Raw genomic sequence first — 18,325 nt, 5'->3', positions numbered from 1 at the left:
TCTGCTCGAAACTGTCCGACAAAATGGGCAAATAGTTTAAAAGTATGTAATACCAAGGTTGTATTATGGACCCTGATTGTACGAAAAATCGTGTTTTTAGCTTTGGACCCTCTAGAGGTCACTATTTTTATCCTACCGTTTAAATATATCACCGTTGCACCATTATGATAGTTTAGTTTGAAACTGCCGGACAAAATGGCCGCTACTCGTACGTAAATTGTGTAAAAGTATGTAATACCAAGGACAGGACACAATTTTTATCCGATTTTGATGAAACTTAAAATATGTTTATATCCCGAAGATCAAGGTTCTTGTAGATATTCTCTCATATTGTACGAAAATTCGCTTCTTTTTTCTTGCAAAATTTGGGCTTATCTTGCATGGCAACCGCTTGTTTTCTTTCTAGACGAGAGAGAGAGAGAGAGAGAGAGAAAGAGAGAGAGAGATGGGATTTAACGTCCACTCGACACAAACTAGGTCATTTCGGGACTAACATATTTCAATAATTCGCTTGCGCGTAGGTGTCTTTAGCAGTGGGAGGAAACCGGAGGACCTGAAGAAAACCCACGAGATTGGACAGACAACCCTAGCTAGTTCTTGTCACGTACAACCGCCGGGGGTTTCGAAACCACGACAGTTGACTCTCGGTCCTGGATTATGGCCCCTGATTGTAAAAAAAATCACATTATTTTTTTTAGCTCGTTCTCTGTCCATCTCTTGCAAAATGTGGGCGTATTTTGCATAGCAACCGCTTGTTTAAATTATTATTTTGTCATTTGTGAATCATCCTTTACTAATTATTTCCACATTGTGTTGTAGGATATGTTTTTATGTGTTCATTACAAAATGACACCCAAAATCATCGGGTACACGTCTCGTGTAGCCTACATAAAATGTTAATGTGTCTTAAATATTGGATATTAGGATCCTATAGTTTCACGGTAAGATAACAACATCAATATTGATTGAAATTGATTAATATGAATTCTAATTCATGTTTTTAATCTTGAATGTTATGGAAAATATTGAGTTAATGACTTAGCCCCTTTAAAAGATTTTTAATTATCTTTTCTATACCACTCACCAGCTTTGAATTGTTCGACCTGTTAGGACATAAGAAAGAAACACTTCACTTATATAAAATCGTAGATAGTAAATTTTTATTCATCAAAGTTCTTATCTTTCTTTTCTTACATCTCTTTGTCGCAAATATTGGGTAAGACATCATAGGACACTAAAAGCTACTCATACCGATTTGGGATAAAAATTCTGGGGTTAATAACGTGCAAATGGACTGTGTGAAGGGAGGGAACTCCAATTTTACGAGCGTCGGATATGACGTAATCAGCCAGTGTCCTTATTGAACTGGTCCATCCGTGCAAAATCGGACGATCAGAAATTCATTATTCATCGCAGAGTTTACCGGTTTTCCAGATTTTGTGCTGGCCAGCCTGTAAGACTTATAAGTAGCCATCATGGCGGAGACGCCAGCGACTGAAGAACCAGCGACTCAGTCGATTGCAGAAACAACGAATTTCGTTGAGTATATGCGGAGGATCGTTCCTGTTCTGCTTGAAGATGAAGATCCCGAGCTGAAAGCTCTGGCTGCTGCGGTTACAGACAAGAATCAACTCGAATCGATCAAAAAATTTCTAAGTGATCCGCAGGTCACTGCTCTTTTGGTTCAACGAAATTCTACAAAAGGTACAATGCAGATATTTGTAGTATATTTATGCTTTTATTTTAACAGCCATTATGATTACATGTAATGTTTATCTACTATCTACGTGTACAGACAGGGTGTGCCCTAGTCGACCTAGATAATTAAAGGGGCATTATGGGAGGTTAAAGATCTGACAGTTCTCGCTGTAATAGTTAAAAAATAGATAACGTAAAGAAAATATACTGAAAATTTCAGTCAAATTGCTCCACTCTTAACCAAGATATTAGCAAATGAATTTTAGGCCTAGCCTCGAGCTTCATTACTGACGTCAATACAAAAAAACAAAGTCTCAATTATCCATTTTGATGTCAAATGATCCATCACAAAATGTATTCAAATCCAGTAAACATCGCAGGCTTGCGATTGCATTGAGATTTGATTATGGTGTGGATAAGTTAATTAATGTCTAATTAGTAATTAATAATTTAGATAATATTTCAGGCCTAAAGAAAGACCTGTGCAATAGGCAGATTTAGCCCGTGCATAATGTATGTTTAAGAAACCTCATCTCTCGACCAAGGGTGTCTAAAATTACATGACATTTCGACCTCAATAAAGATATGTCTTTAGATGACGTTTTGAATTTGGGTGCACGACAGTTGGAACAGGAGAATCGGTTGAAAGGGAAAGTTGAACACTAAAGTCAAATCAGTTTATAATAAACTCAAAACGATTTTATAATATGCTGATAAATTTATTTGAAAATGACCTAGTACACAAAACATGAAAAGAAATATTTAGATATGCACATTTTTAACAAGTCCCAACCATTTTTAATGATAAACTGTAAGCTGCACTTTTGCATACATTTCTTGACAAGCTTGCTGTGTTAGGCAGTACAAATCGATGATAAGTTATAATGCGAACCAAGAATAGTCTTTTCGGAAAATATTAAAAACAGTATCGACCAAAGAAGTAAAGCTGATTAACTGATAATCCCAATGCTATATTGTAGTACATGAAACAAAATCTTTTGTTTCTTAGGTGGTTGAGGTAAAACACAAGTTGTCAATCATTGATAGTAGCGGCTGTGTGGTGATTGCATTTACTATTTGATAATAGAAAAACAAAAGTTGTTACATAAGTTTGTAAAGTTGTTAAGTACATGTTAGTCGGAACCATCATTTATGTGGAGTCCAAAAGGTTGCGGGACCGAAATCTTTTGCTACTAAGGGTACTATAAAGTTTTTTTCTCGCAGATGCAGATGTGAATCATATTGGAATTCAACAAGTGATCAAAAGTGGCCAGGGAAAGAGTCAGACACATAAAACTACACATAGTAACGTCCACTTTTAGGGCAATGTCAAGTGATTTTGCACTGCTTGAACATTTGCTAGTCTCAGTAATGTTTGCACAGAGTTTTTGCAGATGCTTCTGATTTAGATATAAATAAACATTGGATAATGTGTAGGTTTGTGGTCTGTTTAATCAAGACCAAATGAACATATATTATATGTAATGTAGGCCTATGCATTGTTTATTGTAGCTTCTACTTCTAGACTAGCTGGTGTTTATTGATTAAATTGACATGTTATAGTTATGACTCACTGATATTGACAATAGTCTGCAGTTACATGTATCTATTGTCTAGATAAACACAACAGATGTTACCTTATATAATTCATCTACACTAGGACAATTTATTCTCAATTCAAAGCATGAATTTCAATTTTTAATATTGTTATTATACATTTATGTATGCTTTACATGTCATTCGTAAACACGGTCTAATCAACTATCAGTACGCCAAAGACACTCAAATTTATATAGCTTTTGACTATTTTGAGCTTTCCTTTAAACCATCAGAGATATGCAAACTTGATGTCTGTTTATTAGATATTAGTAAATGGATGGACTGAAATTTATTAAAACTTATTTGATTTAGAAAACTGTTTAAATATATCTGTAACACCATAATGATGGTTGACTTCGAATATCGTGAAACTGCTTGACAAAATGGCTGCTACTTGTTTACTAATAGTGTAAAGTTATATAGTACCAAGGTTGGAGACCCTCTAGTAAAAATCACAATTTTCATTCGTTCTTGATAAAACTTAAAATATACATGTATGTTTATATCCAAAAGATCTTGGTTCCTTTCTATATTCATGCATATCAGACCATAACTTCCTGTATCATAACTCCTGATTGTACAAAAATTCACTTTTTTTTAGCTTGTTCTCTGTCCATCTCTTGCAAAGTGTGGGTGTATCTTGCATTGCAACCGCTGGTTTTGTTTTGAGTGAAGCCAGTACCATTACAGGCCTGGGACTGTACAGTGGACTCTTACAGCTGGCCCCTGGATCAATTCACTTGATTTGATATTTGTTAATTTCTTGCAATGTCTATGTATTCTGTCTTGTCCACAGGTTTATCTTGGAGATTTTGTTTTGCATGTAGTCCTGTACTCCTGCACTTACTACTATTACTATTTTTGTCAATATACAACTATGCAAATTAGAACTTTGTAAAACGGGATAACTCTTGTCCAGCTAAGACCTCATCTGTACTCTGGTCCTCAATGATTATAAAGCTTCACATTCTGTCAGACTTCTGAAGACTGAAGAGTCCACAAAACAATGAAACTAGTTGAAGGATGAGAGATCTGCCAGGACAACTACTCGCCAGTGTCAAGATTTCTAATTCTCATTTGTTTTGATAAAAATTAAAATAAAATTACCTGGTCAACATGTAGTTTTGTGTATGAAGTAATTTAAAGCAGAATTGTATACACCATAGAAATTCGAATTCATGGCTGTATGGTTATACAAGAATCTACCCACATGTTTTTATGTGGTGGAGCTGTGGGGATGTTTTTTTATTAACATTAAATATTGTTTATTTGATCTGAAAATTAATTGTAGATGAAGAAGTACAAGAAGGAGGAGGAGAAGGAGACGGTACATCGTCGTATTTTGTCACCTCAGAAGTTCATTTCTCTAATTCCAAAATGTCCAGGTAAATAAAATATGCTCTATGTTGTTTCAATTGATTATATTTTGTTTTATATTTGAATGTTAAAATGTGGTTTTATTTAGCCGTAATCCACATTTTCTTGTTGTGTATTTGGATTTTTATACACCAACATTAAGATGTAGGCTGTATTTGGCCGTCATCCACAGTTTCTTGTTAACACTCACCAGACTGCAGTCTGTACCATAGATTTTCAACGATTTCTGTAAATTACATTCTGAGTTACAGTCCTTAAACACTTGAAAGAATCATGTAGTCACTCTAGAGAAATGAAATGGTGTTTATTCTACTTTTCTGTAGAGACTAAATTAATCATCAGATTGATTTGACTAAGACACCTATTGATATTGAACAGTTTACAATGAAATCATTTGTTGGACCACTTTCAAACATCTTGTACATAATCTTGAGGCTACAGTTGCCATTTAGTTGATTGCAGTCATTGTGTTCAATGAGGTTGTTTATTTTGAACAGTTTTCAACTTACCTAATTACCGGTACATGTGTACATATGCTTTGTGTATGAGAGCACTAAGAAGAGCCATAAAATTTTAATTACTTTTGATAATTACTTAATGCTTTGTTGCCCTTTTAAATGCACCCGTTACATACAAAATAAAATTTTGATAACATTTATGGAGGTACATGTATTAATTAATGATTCATTAAAATATGTGGGTTTTTTTTTCAGTGTTGTGTTCATCAAGAGAGGACAAGTTGTGGAAGCAGATAAAAGTTTTCCTTCTCAGTTACGGATAATGAACTTCAGTGAAGGTTCTCCGTACGAAACCCTGCATGCTTATGTTAGTAACGCAGTAGCTCCTTTCTTCAAGTCTTACATCAGAGAGACTGGAAAGGCTGAAAGGTATGCATAGTGTTTTTGATTAATGCTTGATTGAAATGGTATTTAAGAGAGTTTCACAGAGTAGGTTAAAATCAGTGTCCGAAACATATATTTTCCAAACACAGGCCCGCAGGATCTGTGCGACCCATGATCATGTGGGTCCTTCAGGTGACATGCAGACCGAACCAAGGTGATATATTATTTATATGCACAGTGTACAATTAAAGATAGTTTCTATTAATTCAAAAAAAGACATATTTTGATTTTTTTTTTTATTATTATCATGGCCTCAGTCAGAAGATCCCAGGACAACATCATAGTCTTGACTCATGACTACTTAGTACTAGTTGACTCGTGGGGTTGTTTTTTGTACGCACAAACTCAAGTCGTCTACTTTGATTTGGTTTAGTAATACCAGACATGTGGAATGTAATATTGTATACGCGCTAGATCACTCAAGCAATCACTATTATGTACCCGTAGTGCCAACTTGGAAAATACGTTAGAGTACTGGTGTTTTAAAATAATTTAAAAACAAAACTTGACTACGTATGCTCACGTAGTAATAAGGACTATGGGTTTAGTAACTTGCGAAAGAAACAAGAAAAAAAAAAGACACAGTAGAATTTGTGTGTCATTTCAATTTAATGGAAACAATTCTATTCATAGCTACATGATTTAGGGTCTTTATTATTAAACTACGTAAATTTCAAACAGTTACAAAATAATCTTGCCACATGACAATGACGCATTGGCGTTGGCATAAACTTACTTGTCCAGCTACAAATTGAGGCTGGTTACGCCAGTCAATGTTTAGCAAAATAATAGCTTCCGTCATGTCAATGATAAGTAAACAATAACCGTCAACGCTTGTATAACTATTGGAGACTCAAAGGTTGCGTTTCTACCACAGTTCTACTATTTCCAGAATTGTCGTATGTTGACACTAACTATGCGAGCTAATAAGGCGAAGGCCCTGGCGGACCCGAGTGAATTCTTGTCTAAATTTAACATATTTTGGCTCAAAAGACATATTTGTGTAACGCATATTTAGAAACTTTCATACTTTTTCAGGGATGGTGACAAAATGGCGCCGACTGTGGAGAAGAAGATAGCCGAGTTAGAAATGGGTTTATTACATCTTCAACAAAATATTGATATACCAGAAATAACTCTACCGGTTAATCCTACCGTATCTCAAGTCATCAAAAAATGTGGGGATGAAAATCGTAAACCAAAAGTAGAAGATTTTGGAGACAAAGTGGAAGATGCTCAATTCCTCAACAATCTTCAAAGTGGAGTCAACAGATGGATTAGAGAGATACAAAAGGTTTGATTTACATAAGTTTTATTTCTAAAAGGATATTGATTTCTAAAATAAACCAACAGATTACGTTGAAAAACTAAACCCATTATCTGTGTTCTTTCGACCTAGTATTTCTATTGTAGGGTGGGAGGATGCCATATCTCACTACTTGTATGTCATGTGTCATTTCACATTCTTATTTACAGGTTACTAAACTAGATCGTGATCCAGCTTCAGGTACTGCTCTACAGGAGATTAGTTTCTGGTTGAATCTAGAGAGAGCCTTGTTACGTATACAAGAAAAACGTGAAAGTATTGAAGTAGTTTTGACACTAGATATTTTGAAACATGGTAAACGTTTCCATGCCACTGTCAGTTTTGATACTGATACAGGTAGGTTTCTATCAACGTTCATTTCTTTAAACACTTTAGAATCATTGATTAATGAGTGAACAGTACATGCAAGTATTGTAGTCTAGATAAAAAAAAACTCCACTAACTTCAGTGTAGTAATCTGGTAGATTGTAAATTATATGCAAGTCGAAGACGACAGAGATAACGTAATTTGTGTGACCAATACACAAATTCAAATATGTTTGTGGGTAATCATCCTTTGTAAGAATTTAAATTTAATGAGTTCTTCCAGACCATCACTGGGCAGGATTATTGTAAATCAAATACCCATGAAAAACTAAACATTCAATATCATGCAATAATTCATATAGTTATTGATAGTGTTGTATTCGGATCCTTGGATCCAGGGGTGTTACACATTTATATGTGGGTGAAAATAAAAATCAACCATTCTCCATGTTAGAATTCCAATCTCTATCTTTATTACTTTAAAAGGCAGAAGAACTACAACATAAGGGAGACAACTTGTGTCTGCTTAAACACAAGGTTTCAGACCACAATGATATAGAATATACCACAATATGACATCCCCCCGCGTTAAAACAAAATTCCATAGAAATTTTTGAAAAGAAGAGATATAAATGGAAAAACATTCACACACTATCACACAAAAATAAGAAAAGCTTAAATATACATGAGAATAAAAATGAGGGATGATACGATATGATACCAAAAATGAGAAAGTAGTAAAACAAGAACAATATTGAATGTTAATTAAAACAAAACAAATTATGAAAATTACATGTCATCTATAATATACATAGAAATCCTACGATAACTCCATTTTGAAATGTTCTCTATAAAACAAACTTGATTGAGAAGTATTGCTCCAACCTAATACTATATTATCTCTTTAACATACAAGTGTATATCAAATTATCCAACTATCAGATACATATAAACAATAATGATCTAATTTTAACTATGAAGAGTCTCCTCATAATATAGGAGTGTATGATAAATAGCAAAAATAGGTTTACCTTCAATACAAGCTTAAACACATTGTGTAAGGAACAATTCTAAAAATATTTACTTTGATATTTACGGAGATTACCAGTTACTTGAAGAGTATTTTCATTAATTAACTCATGAGCAATATTACAAAACTCAACATTATGATCTATATTAATCCATTCACAACTTTGTTGTTGTTTTGGGCTAAATTTGACAAGCAATTGAAATTTACCAAATTTAAATCTTGCTCTTTTGATTTCAATAAAATTGTCATCATTCACAACTTCTGTTAAGTAGTTGAGTTGTTCTTCCATTTGAGGAGGTGATAACATAGATAAAGAGGCAATAGTTTGATTAGGTATACATCTATTAATATCAACAGAAGTAGTAAATCTATCATAAGTAATAAACTTATTATTAAATTCAGGTAAATTATAACCATTTTCATCTGTAAACTGATACAAACTATCCTTAGTATTCAATACAGGTGAATCATTGCTAGATACAGATTTACCTAATTGTTTACGTAATTGGTCAATATGTGTTAATCTCTTTACTGGCTCATTAGTTCTTATGAAACAAGGTTTAAGCCGATTAATGGAATAGACATCAGGCAAAACTCTACCATCTAATGTTGCTAAAATGTAATGTGTGCGATCCAAAATCTGGTGGACAATCAAAGGTCCGCACCATTCAGCTTTGATTTTCTTTGACTTAGAGGTTAAAGCTGATGAGGAAGGTTTCAGAACATAAACAAACTGTCCTAATCCATAAACTGGATTTGTACTTAGACTGTGTGAGATACTAACATTTTGACTTAATTGTTTGCGTTTTTGCAAATCTAAAATAGTAGAAGACATAGAATCAAACTTTTGTTTCAAATGTGACAAATAATCCGAATAGGATTTACAAAGACTCTTGTCAAAGTTCCAGTTGAGAGAAGTAAGATTTTTGGGTTCTTTTCCAAAAACGAGCTGATATGGGCTATGATTTCCAAGTTGTGGTGAAACAAATGAATTATATGCATAACAACTGGTAGAAACAAACCTGACCCAATCCGTACCAAATTGATTTAGATTGAATTTGAGAAGGTCAGATACAGATTTAATATGTCTCTCAACCAACAAGCTACCATGGTTTGCAACACTGATTAGTTTGTGATCTATTCCTAATGAAGAACAAAGAATAGATACCAATTTTCCTGTCAAAGAGGATGCTGCATCTGTAATTAATACAGAAGGAGGGCCAAAAATGCAAACGATCTTTTGGATGATAGCCTCACAAATAGTTTCCGCATCAAGAGACTTCAATGGAACACACAGTATAAATCTAGTTATTTCGTCGCATATCACCATTAAATGTTTGAATCCACTGGGTGAAGCTGGCATGGATTTAAAATCTAAGCAAAGTTTATCGAAAGTTCGAAATTCGGTAGGTATTCGTGGATGAAAAAGACGAACATCGTCTGACTTCGGTTTAAACTGTTGGCATGGATGGCAGCTGCTAATATAATTAGCTATGGTGTGAAACATCTGTGGAAAATAAAAAAGTTTCCGCATGGTGAGGTAAGTTCTGGTAATACCTTGATGACTGGATAGAATATTATCATGGTAAATACTGATTAAATTAGAACACATCGATTCAGGAATTGCCAACTGGAGACTAAATGTTTCATCCTTATGAATAATAAGACGAAATAATACATTATCATAGAGAATATATTCGTCAGATTTATTCTTAACCGATTTGGCCGCTGCACGGTTGGAAGGAAGTATACCGTGAGATAAATAGTCATAAATGGGTTTAAAATATGGTGATGTCTCTTGTTGTATACGCAGTTGATTGCAATCAATAGGAAGATTGTAATCTCGTATCATTTTTCTCTTGATGATTGAAAGTAATTTATCCAACTCTCGCTGTTTCGGAAAATGAGATTTAACAACCTGTGCAGAATTATGAACAACTGGGCTAGGAGGCATGCACAATTCAATAGGTATTTCAACATTGGGTGTGTCTGAGTCAAGGATTCGGTCAACAAGTCGAGGTTCATTGGGAAAAGTAGAAGGTGGTGCATAAACAGAAGACAAGGGAGTAGACTCTTGCTGAGTTGATTGTTGAATAGTATGAGACTTGTTGCCAGACTTTGATGTAGAGACGGCTTGTCTATCATTGGATCTATCTTCAAAATCAATGGGAAAATTATGAAGAGATTGTTGATTTGCTGAAACTGGAGGATTGGTAAGCATAGATGAAGAAGATAACTTTTGTTTTGAGGAATTAAGATCCGGAATGGGTATGTTCTGTTGTTTTGCCCACTGACGAGTTATAGGTCTTTCTGTTAAAGTAAATGCTGTAGGAACTACTGAATCTATCTCTGAATCATCCTCAAGGGGATTACGAGACAAAAAATCTGCGAGAACTAGCTCCTTTCCCTTTTTGTAACCGATCTTGAAGGAAAAATGGGAGAGTTTTACTAAAAGTTTCTGAAGTCGATTTGTACAAGGTGCACGTTTTGAATCAAATAGATGAATGATGGCTGCATGATCTACGTATGCATCAAATTCTACTCCACGTAATAAATACTGGAAATTGGAAATATTTATGAGTAATCCGAATAACTCTAATTCAGTAACGGAATATCTTTCACAAGCTTTTGGTAAGCGTTTTGAGTAATATCCTAACAGTCGTTCTTGACCTTGAATGACTTGAGTAAGGTAAGATCCTGTTGCAAAGCGAGATGTATCGCTGTAAAGGGTTAAGCGTCCGGTGCCAGAAGGCATATATAGAACGGGTGGCTTTACTAACAAAGATTTTACTTTAGTGAAGGCTGTTTCTTGAGCTTCTGACCATTTGAAAACCGAACGTTTATTGGATATCTTATGTAGAGGTTGCAATATGGATTGCAAACTGGGCAAGAAGTTTGACAAATAATTGACAGCGCCCACAAAACGTCGTACATCTCTGGTTGACCTAGGCCTGGGAAGATTCTGAATGGCTTTACACCTATCTGACAAAGGCTGAATAGTCACTAGGCCTTCTGAACCAAGTTGTATTTTATGACCCATATATGTAACTTCCTGACGAAAAAATGCACATTTACGAGGACAAATTTTTAAACCATGTTGAATAAGGGCCTTAAAAAGAAGATTTAAATGTTGTGTATGAGAATCAGTATCATGACTAAAAACAATTATATCATCATGGTGTGCGATACAGAAATCGTAACTACTTGGAATAGTTGCTAAAACATTATCAACTGTTGATTGAAAAACCGCTGGAGATATACATAATCCTTGTGTTAGTCTCTTAAAATAGTAATGTTTTCCACCAGAGTATGAAGATATGCCTGTGTACTGTTGAGCTTTAGGCGATAAAGGAAGGGAAAAGAAGGCCGACTTAAGATCTAAACAACTAAGAACAGCAGGTGAAGCGTTACCAATTCTCTTCAGAGTGTCTGTCAACAGTGGAAACGGATGATTTAAGCGCTTAATCCGCGAATTTAAATATCTGAAATCTACAACGACTCGCTTTTCATTAGTTCCCTTCTTTGGAAGAATCAAGACAGGTGATGTGTAGGCTTGACTACCAACTGCAAGTATTCCTAACTTCACTAATTTCTGTAACTCTTGATCAACTATACGTTTTTCTTTTTCGGTTTTAGGGTAAGGCCTAATATAAAAAGGTTTGTCATCAGTGACGTCAATATCAACTTGGATATTGGGACATTTTCCGATTTCGCCATTCAAGCTGAATGCTTCTTTATGTTTAGTCAAAAGCTGGTAGAAATTGTCTTTCTGGTTGGCTGTAAGAAGACTTTTGGTAAGGTCAATTGTAGAGCGAAATACAGAGTCTGATGAATGACTGGTGTAATTAGACTCATATTCTGTAGATATATTAATAGAGTCACAAACGAAAATGTCATGTAGTGAAACATGGGATATAGGTCTAGATGATGGAATATGTAATGTCTTGGAAGTTGTATTACATATTGGAATCACAGCACTATTTCTTTTTAGCTTGATAAGAAATGTTGAAGGACAAGCACTTTTAATCTTACTATTACATGTCATTAAAACCTCGCGATTGCGAAAAATACCTGGAATTTTACCATGAACAGTAACTTAACGTTGCTGATTGGGTTTGACATAGACTGAATTAGATGTTGAGAATGAAATGTTGGTAGATCGACACTGCAAAACATTGTTATTAAAACTAAGGTTGGCATCCAACTTTGCCAATGTCTCTTGACCAACGATCAAATCAATTCCAACAAGATTGGAAGCAATATACACTTCAAAAACTAAAGTATGACCTTGAATAACTATCTCAAGTTGTAGCGAATGAGAACAAACTATTAGTTGACCATTAGCCATTCTAAATTTTAGGGATTGTTCTAATTTATGAAGTGGTAAACTACTGAGATATGAAGATGACTCAATAGTAAATGATGAGATTAGTGATCGAGTAGCACCACTATCAAACAAAAGTAAAGCAGAATGTCCATCAGGGAAATTACCTTTACAATAATTACGTTTTGACAATTGTATGTTTAAAGGTTTGGTCTGTGATGATGACATCGGGAATTTATTCGGAGCAATGGAACAAATTCCCTGTATTAAAAATCCTGATTATGTTTGTCAGCCATGTGCCTTTGGCGGACGAAACAAGAGCGCCAAGTATGGTTAGGCTTTCCACAGTAGTCACAGACAATTTGACGATTCCTATGACTTTGAAAAAAATCTTGACGTCTTGGAGAAAATTCTCGGTGATTTGGAGAAAAATCTTGACGACTTGAAGAAAATCGACTGTTATAATATGATCTGTTGTTATGTCTTGAGAAATGAGAATTTTGATTTTGTCTAGGGCTATGAGGTCGAAATTCATTGGTATGGCGTGCCTTAGGACTGATTGAGTGATCGATGAGTCGATTATCATTGGAAGAAGAATGATGAGAAGATGACCGTCTCCGAGGAGAAGAAAAACCTGAAGCAAATTGTCGTGATGGGCGTTCCAGCTCTAGCTTAAGATCAGCTAAATCTTGTTTTAAGTGTGCTATCTCAGTATCCTTGTCATTTTCTGCCGTGAAAAAGGTTACTTCCTTAGTTTTACTGTCACTCTTGTGAATGTCAAAGTAATACTGAGCTTTGAGAGCTATGTCAGAAATAGAAGTCCTGTCATTAATTGACATTGCCACAGCTTGTTGACATAATGATGGCAAAATGGAAACAAACTTGTATCGCAGTTGTGCATCAGCTATGTCCAACTGTCTTCCTAATCTCTGAAGTTCCTCTAAATTTTCAGAGGGCGGTTTAGTTTCGTCATAACAAAATGAAGCGTAATCCTTATGCAAACCAAAGGGCGTCCGATTATCAGAAAATCTCTCAATAAACTGAGTGCGGAGATCTGCCAAGCTTCGGAACACTTTACCTTCTATCCATAGACGTGCTTTGCTTTTTAATGTTTGCCTGAAGAGACCAACCATCACATTAATTCCTGCAACATTGACAGGGTTCTGATCATGATTATGATGTTCTAAATAATCCACGAAAGTCAAATAATGTGCTGTAGCAAGATCCCTACTTAGGATAGACCCATCAAATTTATCAGCATTAAAGGGCTTACCTTGAGCCATTTCAAAGTTGTACAAAATGAACTTATGAAATGCCACAAAATTAATTATGAAACAATATATATACATGTATCAAGCTTACAAAATGTTAGAAAACTAATTACTAAACAATATATCAAATTAACAAAATGGAAATTCAAGTACTGTACACAATAACACATTCACCCAACACAATCATACAATACAATCATACAATATCCTAACAACGATAACCAAGCAGGTAAAAAAAACACAAGTCAATAATATTCAATGAATGTCGATAATTGAACAAATGATTTATATAGGAAAATATCGCACAAATGTCACTGCAACTGCATATGCATCAAATCACTGTAGACTGTAGATTTCAAAATGTTACTATTACTATTAAATACTATTCAGTATGAAGCTAAAAACTGGCATGTTATGTTATAATTGTCACTGGACTGTCTAAGGCTAGAATTAAAAGTCGGTAGGCCTATACTACATCTACAATAATTGGTCTTCTCTGGGATTATCTACACCACACTGCCTGCTCAAGAATACTAAATAATATTACTACATTCACAGTCACATAAAACTGGAAACTGGATCGAAATCATAGTATGAATTGAAAATTAGGTAATGATGATGTAAGTTGAACATAAACATGGTTTAAATTATTCTGTCTTCAAGACTAGGCTCTCCAAAATAATTTCAGACTTTGGATAATTGTAGGCAATGTAGGGCTATCTCAATCTGATCTCATCTGTGATTCATTTAGTAAATTGTAAATGTAATTCTCTGCACAATGAAAATTCTCAAAATTAGAATGATACTAGATTGATTAAAGTTCCATCAGTTGACTAATATCAGTAGAGTTCAAGATATACAGTAAAGTCAAGCAGTATTGCTTAGTCCATTCTAAGAAAGCACATGGAAAGCACATGGCACAGATATGAAAAGCACATGGTACTCTTAAACTGTCACAAAAATCTGATTAAATCCATAGTTTGGTGAAAAACATACAAAATATGAAGCACAATAAGTTTAGGATGTTTTGCATCTCCACCATGTTGTATTCGGATCCTTGGATCCAGGGGTGTTACACATTTATATGTGGGTGAAAATAAAAATCAACCATTCTCCATGTTAGAATTCCAATCTCTATCTTTATTACTTTAAAAGGCAGAAGAACTACAACATAAGGGAGACAACTTGTGTCTGCTTAAACACAAGGTTTCAGACCACAATGATATAGAATATACCACAATATGACAATAGTAACTGACATTTTTTTGTTTTTAAGGTTTGAAACAAGCTATGGCTACAGTTAATGACTATAATCAACTAATGAAAGACTTTCCTATCAATGACCTACTATCAGCTACAGAATTAGATAAAATAAGACTAGCTTTACAAGCTATATTCTTACATCTACGTAAAATCAGACCTACTAAATACCCTATACAGAGAGCACTTAGATTAGTAGAAGCTATATCTAGAGATTTAAGTTCACAACTCCTGAAGGTAAATATTGTTAACTTCTTGATAACTCTATGAAGTTAAATTCTTCTATTTGTTAGCATTATATTGATTTGACGAAAACTGAGTTGTATTCTGTAAATGGTTAGATTTTATTTTAGATGATCTTGTTTAGAAAATGAAACCTGACAATATCAATGTTTTGTCTTCCCGTCAAGTTTGTTTTTCTGAGTTTCTAATTGATGTCCTCTTGCAGTTGGGGGAAGGGTCATATGTGCATTGCTTTTATGTTTACCATATTGTACTGAATTGTTCAAATATAAATATCGATTTATTAAAAAATAAGAAATAGTTAAATTCTATTAAGTGAAAATCACATAAGTGTAACTTTTGCTTTAATTAAACTGTTTAAGCTGTACAAAATATTTGTGGGAATTATATAAATATTGTTTTCTGAGAAAATTTATTTATGTTTGTGACATATTTCTAAATAATTTTGTTACTTTTTTTTTCTAAACAGGTATTGGGTACAAGAAGATTGATGCATATTCCATATGATGAATTTGAGAAGGTAAGGAACAATCCTATTTATTTTTAGGACAAACTTTTAAGTGTTAACAGTAATTAACAAAGATTTATTTTTGAGAAAAAAAATGCATTGATAGAATATTAGAAATGCCATTCCCTAGATGTTTAAACATTTTGACTAATTTTGAATGTTTTAGGTGATGTCCGCATGTTTTGATGTATTTGGTGCCTGGGATGATGAATATGATAAACTTCAAGCTATGTTACGTGATTTAGTAAAGAAGAAGAGAGAAGAACATCTACGAATGGTATGGCGTGTTAACCCAGCTCATAAACGTCTACAAGCTAGACTTGATCACATGAGAAAGTAAGTTGACACGGTAATCATGAACATAGAATTTTTTTAGTAAAATGTTTTAATGAACAGTGAACAGAGATGTTTTATCTGTTAAACTCACATGGAAATCAGGTAATTTATAATGAACTTGCAGAATCAAAATTTAAATGGCATAGGCAGTCCATGTTGAAATTCACTATAATTTTTGTTCTGTAGATTCCGACGTCAACATGAACAATTACGTCAGGTTATTATGCGTGTATTGAGACCATCAACTGGAGGCAGAGCAGGAACACCAATGGGAGAAGATGTTGAACCTATAAAAGGTGAACCGGTTGTGGATGAAGCAGCAGACGCTAATGCCATTGAGGTAGGTTATATGAAAAATAAATCTTTGAATTTGTTCATGTGGTGCGTACCCCAAGTGCCAGATGTATGTCAACCTTAAAACTGAGAGCAACTGTCACTTCGACAACTGGGAGCAAGTGGCTTCAGCTGAATGCAACTGAAAAAGGTTGACCTGAGCGCCCCTTACAACTCAAAGCAACTAGTTCAAGTCAGTTGAAGCCAGTTGCCTATGTTTAACTTTCTCCAACTTGCTTCAACATGAACGCTCTTACACCTGACATCATGTCACTTTGTAAATAGGCAAAATGGAAGCGAAGAAAGGCATCCTCTTTTCAGATGTCGATGTTGACAATAATGTAGTAATAGAATTGCGGCAAGACTGATCATGCCTTTGGCATGCTTCTTTTGAGGCATTCGCCATTTTGTTGATGTGATAAATAATTTAAGTCGCTTGTTAAGTGTAATAGCTATTAGTTGGCTCAAGCATTCCGAATTCAGTTGCGCCCAGTTGTTGATTTGATTAACATAAGCACACTTGCAACGGCTTGAAAGCAGTTACTCCCAGTTGCTTAAGATGAATTATGAAATGCTCATTCTGACAAGTTTTGATTATTGTATACAAATCTAGAAGATTATTGGCTATCTGTAATTTTCAATTGAAATTGAAGAATGTTTCTATATTGTCTTATTTGTTTCATTTCTTTAAAATTGATTAAGCTTCATTCTATATTGTAATGTAACAGATTCATCAATTTTATGTCAAATTATTGTATATTTTAGGAAGTAAATTTAGCATATGAGAATGTAAAAGAAGTTGATGTATTAGAAGTTACTAAAGAAGGTTCTGATTCATGGGAAGCTGCCATAAAAAGGTAAAATTTGTTAACTGTGTTTTTTTTAGAATTTAAGGTAGTAGAGAAGATTCTTCATCAAAGGTAAAATGAGCAAGGCTAAGAAAGGGAAGGAAAATTTATTTTGTTGTTTAAATGGATATTTAAAAAAGTAATAATGCACAAATCTGGACACATAGCTCTTATAATTCCCAAATCACTGTTCTGACAAATTTATGCTCCCATGCATTGCTCCGGTTTCCTCCCACTGATAAAGACTCCTACGCGCAAGCGAATGATTGAAATAAAATTGAACCATATGTTAGTCCCGAAATGACCTAGTTTCTCTCTCTCTCTCTCTCTCCCATGCATTGCATTCAAACCCTAAATAAAACTATGGTGCTAGCTTCAAAGATGTCTAATATTTGTTACTCTCCTTTTGTAGGTATGATGAAAGAATTGACAGAGTAGAAACTAGAATTACAGCCAGGTTAAGAGATCAACTTGGAACTGCCAGGAATGCCAATGAGATGTTCCGAATCTTTTCTAGATTCAATGCCTTGTTTGTACGACCTCACATCCGAGGCGCTATTCGTGAATATCAGACTCAGTTGATACAGAGAGTCAAAGATGATATAGAATCTCTCCATGAAAAATTTAAGGTAAAAACAAGTTGAATTTAAGACTGCTCTACTTAATATGAAAATTTTACTTTTGAAATGATGAATGAGAGACTATTCAAGTATTTTTTAAGTAGTTGAATGTTTTTAGTACTGAATTTATGAATTATCACCCATGCCATGAAGAAGATTTGTTCCCACTGTCAAGGACAGAGGTGATAAGGCATGATCATTTATACATTTTGATAGTGTAAACATTTGGACATTTTATAGGTAGTGGAGAATAATCACATACACTTTTTACTAATTGAATGTAGAAATATATTATATTGTTGGCGATATCACATCAATGGAAGCGGATGTTAAATAAAGCTAT

At 34.3% G+C, this 18,325-nt stretch overlaps 1 protein-coding gene across 5 annotated transcripts in view; it reads left to right on the top strand.

The window, feature by feature from the left end:
• The first annotated feature begins 1,398 nt into the window (after positions 1–1,398).
• The window catches only part of LOC126825090 (cytoplasmic dynein 1 heavy chain 1), an 83,390-nt gene continuing 66,463 nt past the window's right edge, over positions 1,399–18,325 (top strand). For 2 of the 5 annotated variants that reach the window (XM_050554561.2, XM_050554562.2), the window contains exons 1-11: positions 1,402–1,704; positions 4,589–4,682; positions 5,388–5,561; positions 6,615–6,870; positions 7,053–7,239; positions 15,111–15,331; positions 15,807–15,857; positions 16,012–16,181; positions 16,368–16,521; positions 17,280–17,371; positions 17,775–17,991. In XM_050554561.2, coding sequence (XP_050410518.1) covers positions 1,476–1,704; positions 4,589–4,682; positions 5,388–5,561; positions 6,615–6,870; positions 7,053–7,239; positions 15,111–15,331; positions 15,807–15,857; positions 16,012–16,181; positions 16,368–16,521; positions 17,280–17,371; positions 17,775–17,991 — 1,845 coding nt within the window. In that variant the 5' untranslated portion in view covers positions 1,402–1,475. Of the gene's footprint in view, positions 1,705–4,588; positions 4,683–5,387; positions 5,562–6,614; positions 6,871–7,052; positions 7,240–15,110; positions 15,332–15,806; positions 15,858–16,011; positions 16,182–16,367; positions 16,522–17,279; positions 17,372–17,774; positions 17,992–18,325 lie in introns of all 5 variants that reach the window. The other 3 variants (XM_056101933.1, XM_050554557.2, XM_056101934.1) reach the window with 3 other exon arrangements.

Source organism: Patella vulgata, chromosome 6 (genome assembly GCF_932274485.2).
Source record: "Patella vulgata chromosome 6, xgPatVulg1.2, whole genome shotgun sequence".
Taxonomy (NCBI): Eukaryota; Metazoa; Mollusca; class Gastropoda; family Patellidae; genus Patella; species Patella vulgata.
Note: the sequence above shows the minus strand (reverse complement) of the source record. Positions and strands in the feature narration are given on the sequence as shown.